Source organism: Lynx rufus, unplaced genomic scaffold, assembly GCF_022079265.1.
Source record: "Lynx rufus isolate CCGP_SWC_20201006 ecotype Redwood Valley unplaced genomic scaffold, mLynRuf1.p SCAF_5, whole genome shotgun sequence".
Lineage (NCBI taxonomy): Eukaryota > Metazoa > Chordata > Mammalia > Carnivora > Felidae > Lynx > Lynx rufus.
The window spans coordinates 65,388,184-65,394,183 of NW_025814867.1; the positions used below are offsets into that span (position 1 = coordinate 65,388,184).

General features: G+C 31.3%; 1 protein-coding gene across 2 annotated transcripts in view; it reads left to right on the plus strand.

Annotated features, from left to right (window-relative positions):
* ECT2 (epithelial cell transforming 2) overlaps positions 1-4,417 on the plus strand; it is a 64,069-nt gene extending 59,652 nt beyond the window's left edge. For both annotated transcript variants that reach the window (XM_047099296.1, XM_047099295.1), the window contains one exon: positions 3,118-4,417. In XM_047099296.1, the coding sequence (XP_046955252.1) occupies positions 3,118-3,207 (90 nt within the window). In that variant the 3' untranslated portion in view covers positions 3,208-4,417. The remainder of the gene's footprint in view (positions 1-3,117) is intronic.
* The last annotated feature ends 1,583 nt before the right edge of the window (positions 4,418-6,000 follow it).

Sequence of the window (6,000 nt, forward strand, 5' to 3'; positions counted from 1 at the left end):
TGGGTAAAGGTAACTGAGAAAAACTTCACTTAATGAACTAGAGATATAGAGTGTAATTTGATATGAAATTTTATTGGGATTGAGATACATTAAAAAATCTCTCAGAAAAGAAACCTATTTTAATGAGTCCCATCACTTTAACTCATGTAAATAATGATGGTTCTGTTTATGTAGATTGGCTCCAATAAGATAGCAGAGATTGAGGGGTTTTTTTAAACCTAGAGGTTTTTTTAAAAACCTAGTTCTGTGACGAGTAGAATATAAACTCTGAAGCTGAAGGATGATATGGATTCTAAATTCATGTGTATATTTTTAAATGTTTCCTGAATAATTCAAATTTCTAGTGGTGTTAGATGTATTTGATATTTAATATTGGGGACATTTCTAACATTCTAAGTATGTGAGTGATGTATTTGTTCTTTGTAAAATTATTATTGATCTAACCTACTAAGGTTAGCAAAAGCAAGTAACACTTCTTTTTTTTTTAAGGTTTTTTTTTTTTTTTTATGTTTATTTTATTTTTGAGAGACAGAGAGTGAGTACCCGAGCGTAAGCAGGGGAAGGGTAGAGACAGAGAGCGAGACATAGAATCTGAAGCAGGCTCCAGGCTCTGAGCTGTCAGCACAGAGCCCGACCCGGGGCTCAAACTCACAAACCTGTGAGATCGTGACCTGAGCTGAGGTTGGCGCTCAACCAACTGAGCCACCCAGGTGCCCCAAATGACTGTCACTTCTTAGTTGTGTGTCCTTCAGCGAGTTTCTTGTTCTCTTATCTTCCTTTTTGCAGCTGAGAAAAAAAGAGGTTAATAGTACTTAACCATATAGTGCTATTATAAGGATTAAATACACACACATACACACACATATATGTATGATGTGATTTTATATGAGAGGCAATTTGAATAGTGGTTAAGAGCATGAACTCTGGAACTCACATGTTCAAATCCTGGTTCAGCTATTTGCTAGCTGTAGGACTTTTGGCAAGTTATTTAAGGTCTCTCTGTTTCAATTTCACTATTAGTAAGATGAATTTAAAGTAGTAGCTGCAAGGATTATATAAGTTAATATATGAGAAGTGCTTTGAACAGTACCTGGCACATCATGAATGGTCTAGAGTTTTATGAGTGGTCACCTCTTATATAAAATTTATAGATAAGGTACATAATATTCAATAATTCTTATTTTTTTTAAAGCCAATTAAGTCTTGGTTAATACATCAAAGACTTACAGTTGAATCTATGAGTATGTTTATAAAAATTTTGGATGAAGGTTAGCCTTCCAATGGGAGCGAAGTTGTGCCTGATAATATAAATTTGTGCAAAGAAATTTGATAAATGAAAATGAATTAAAATGGACAAAATACAGTTAGGCCAAAGTACTATCCCTTGTTTACTTCCTGCATCTATAGTAACTATTATAAACATTTCTCTTAAAATGAATATAATTGGACTTTACGGAAAATTTTTAGAAAATTATTTATAGTTTTGTCACTCCTATGTAGATAATATAAGAAGTACCTAAAATATCTTTAAGACATTCATGTCCTCTTCTCAATTGCTTATTTCTGTTCTAACAGATTGCCCATTTTGTTTCCACAAGCAATACAGTTGGATTTACTAAGTATGCTTATGTACAGTGCTCAAACTCTACTGGTGGGCGCTCTCAAAACTCCTGGTTTTGATCTATACGTCATTCTACCTCACAAGCTAGCTTTTCAGAGATACTAGACGGAACTGTTGATTTTTCAAATTTGCAAAAAAGTCCTATCCAAGTCATCTTTGACATTTGTGAAGAATTAGGAGATATGCCAGCCAGTAATGGAAACAAGCCTCGTGAAGTTTAATGTGAGCTTATTAGCTATTTGAAATGTGTATTTGTGAAAAAAGAAAGTATTCTTTCTTCATTGAATCTTTATTAGGTGGGTGGGGACTTTTGAATTCACAACTTTATACCTTCTTTGAATTCACAACAGTTTAGGCTTAGTAGAGTTTGTGCTATGTGTTATGTGTATTGACACATAAAGATATTTTTTGCTAGGTAATTTACTCTTAAGTCCAGAAAAAAGTCAATCCCATTAGAAATTTTCCTGTTTATGAAAATGATCATTTTAAAGAGTAGTAATAATTGTGATCTAAAATGGATTTTTATTCCAAATCTGATTCTTAATCTTAGATTTATGGCACTTACATAAAATTTTGCTTTTTAATATGGCAGATCATAAATGTTTCACCTAAAAATAAAGTAAGCTTTTATACTATCTACTTAAATCATCTTTGTTATCACTTGAATGGCAGTACTTTACCAACCCAGCTCTTTAAGCACTACATTTTACTACCTTGTTGATGAGAACTTACAGCCAGCTACCTGCGGACTCTTAGTATGGTTAGCCATTCATGTATGTTAAAATAAAGTAGTAGCTTTCTTTAGAACTCATTTTGATTTATACCCACTCTTAGATTTTGGCTGTTCTTGTGCATGTTTTTTTGTTATTGTTGAAAATTCTGAGGATATTTAACTTTGACCTCTGAAACCATAAGTTTAGATAGCTTAGTAACTTAATCTCTATTATAAGAAGTGCTGCTATTTTGCTTTTTATATGGAGCAAACTTACACACACACACACACACACACACACACACACACACACACACCTATGTATGGGTTGCGCACATGATACAGACTCTCTAGGAGTGTATGACCTTTAATCATAGAGAATTATTTCTCATGAAGTAATTTCACTCCTCTGAATTTTGCTTTATGATTAAGAAGAAACTACTAGGGTTTTTTTTTTTACCTCAAAAACTTACTAATTTATAAACTTTTAAAATAACCTGAAGTTATTTTAGTACCTTCCTAGCAGTAAGCCAGTATCTATTCCATTTGAGTTAATATGTAGTTAACTAGTCCATTTTTTTTTCAGAATGCTAAAATAGTTTTATGTTTTCTCCCTATCCCCCTCCCCTAATTTAAATTCTTTTATTTATTTGAAGAGTTTAGAATTTTCAGATGTTTTTTAATTAATTGTATTAATTTTAAAATGATATGCATGATCCTAAACTGTGTTATACTTTTTTAAAAGAAAACTTCTAAGTATAAAATATTTGTCTTGTTTTTACAGGGTATCCCATCACCCTCCCTTGTCAGCCTGCCTTCCTTCTTTGAAAGGAGAAGTCATACTTTAAGTCGATCTACAACTCATTTGATATGAAGCTTAAAAAATCTTAATTTAGAGCAACTTATAAACACTTCATACTTAAAAACTGACTTAAATGGTACTTGTCATTAGCACTTGGGGAAAGCTGGAAAGAATGTAGGTAACACTAAACTATGCCATTTGATTTTCTTCTTTAAAGTGTAAGGTTAACCTCTTACATTTTTTTAGGTAATTCATGTAAAAAATTATATTGATTTTGATGTAATTTTTCTCTTCCCTTGAGTCCTTCATTCAAAGACCAATAATTTAAGTTATTCACGATATTAGTAGCTTTGCAACTTGATAACAGTAAATAAATTTTATTGGTGGATGCGAAATACCGCTGTGAATCTCTTTGTATATAGTGTCAATGAATGAATTTTTGGAAATACCTATTTGTGTATCTCAATTTGTGAAGAAATTAAGTGATATCACAGAACTTACTAGATAAAAAACCACAGATTCCTGATTAATAGTGGGGACTTGTTTCACATGTGCTATTTGAAGTAGTTGTTTAACTGCTTCTGTTGCAGTTTATTTTATTCTCAAGTGTTTTCGAGATCTAGAGTGGATTTTTAAAGATTTGCCCTTATTAATAAGAATAATGGTTAAAGGAGATTGTTTCAAAATACTTTTGCAAATTGAGATAAGGACAGAAAGATTAAAGAATAATGTATATTTTGTCAAACATGATATTAGGGTATACTTATAACTTTTTCAGAGACCATATATGTTTGGTGATTTTAGCCACTAGCAAATCTTCACTTAGTTTGATAGTGTGTGAAATTTTATTGTGAAGGATAAGACCATGGGAGAAGTTGTGGGATAGAGTGTTTATACTTTTTATGAAATAATTCTAAAGTTGGCACCAGTTTTACTAATTTGCTGTAAAATACATAGGTATGTGTATGGTCTACCTTTTATTTTGGTCCTATAATTAAATGTAAAATCAAAATACATTTATTTGCTGTTGTAAAATATTTTTCAAACCCTGATGTTAATTTTCACAATAGTTTTTGTTTTATAGTCAGTGATAACAAAATAATCAAGTTCCTATGAATAAATGCACTTTTAGTTCCTATCTGTAGGGAGTACTGCAAACATTTAATTGTCATTTAACAATTTCAATCATCTCCTTTATTAGTATAACTGACTATATAGATTTTTTTCTGTGCCACATATTTGCCATTTTTAAATAGTAAATGACTATTGATATATTTTAAAAGCAGTGTATTAGTAAGAACTTTGTAAATAAATACTTAAAACTCAAGTATATCTTGTTTCATGTTTTAAACAATTCCTTTACACAGATTTTCATAGCTTGGTATGAATGCTTGCATCTACCTCTGCTCTCATATATTTGCTTGCATATTTATTTGCCTATTCCTTTCTCCATTAATATTTTTGACCATTACATCTACTGAGCTTTATGTAGGATGACAGCTTTTAATCTAGAATCTATTTTGCAGAATGGGTGTAGTGAATCCTATGATAGTTTATATAAAATTTTGTGTTTATGTGCATGTATGAATTTTTCTGGCGGAAATTACACAGCTTTTATCATTTTATTAGAAATGGAGCTGTGATTCCCTCCAAAAGTATGGTGTTTCCAGTGAGAGAAAATAACCTGAGATAAGGCATGAAGTTGGAAACATATTGGATGAACACTGGCAAAATATTAGCAGGTAGTTAATTTTAACTTTAAAAGGAATGCCTCTAGTTTTTCTCATGATACCTGCTCTACAACTAGTATTTTTGTTATATCCCCGTTATCAATTAAAGACTGTTTGTATGGGGGTGCATGGGTGGTGCAGTCAGTTAGGTATCCACTTTCGACTCAGGTCATTATCTTATGATTCGTGAGTTCAAGCCCCACATCGGGCTGTCAGCACAGAGCCCACTTCACATCTGCTTCTCTTTCTGCTCGAAATTCTTCTCTCTCTCAAAAATAAATAAACATGAAAAAAAAAAAAAAGACTGTATACTTAATCTGTTAAGATGCTTTATCATGTATGGACATTAAATATAATTAAGCTTTCCTTCTCTGTTGAGAACATGTTTTATTTATTGATCTTTAATCAGTTGCATTACAGTAATACATTTTGTAATGTTAATCTATTCTTGTATTTGCAGGCTACACCATATAATTTTCCACATGAGGTATTAAACATAGAACCATAACAATAAAGAATCACATTTATGAAAGAGATGTAAGAAAATGTTAACTCTATAACAAATTTGAAAATCTGGAGGACCTAGACAAAGTATAGCCAAAGTTGACTCAAGAGGAAGTAGAGAATTCTAATGGCCCAATAAATAGCACAAGTTAAATATGCACTGCTAAAACAAGATGCAAATTCCAAATGATTTTAAAGCTGAGTGCCAGCATTTAAAGACTACTTAATGTATAGTAATAGTCATACTTTGCAGAATTAAAAAAGATTGTCAGCTATCCCGTTCATTTTGTGAAGTTAACATAAACTTTATATTAACGTTTTAAAAGGATAATGTAAGAAAGAGAAGTACTGATTAATTTCAATTATGAATATAGAAGCATAAATTAAATAAATTATTAACAATTAAGTCTAGAAGTATAATTAAAATAACAGTCCAGCCAAATATATGACCATTGGACTGATTAATAAACATGGTAAGTCTAGATCGACATAATGATCATGGTAAATGGAACATACTTCTCTTGACTGAAGGAAGAAGGATCAGTCGTGTGACATACAACATGATTACAGGATAATGGTGCATTACATTGATTTGAAATCTGAATATATCCTCATCTATTGCTTTAGCCTT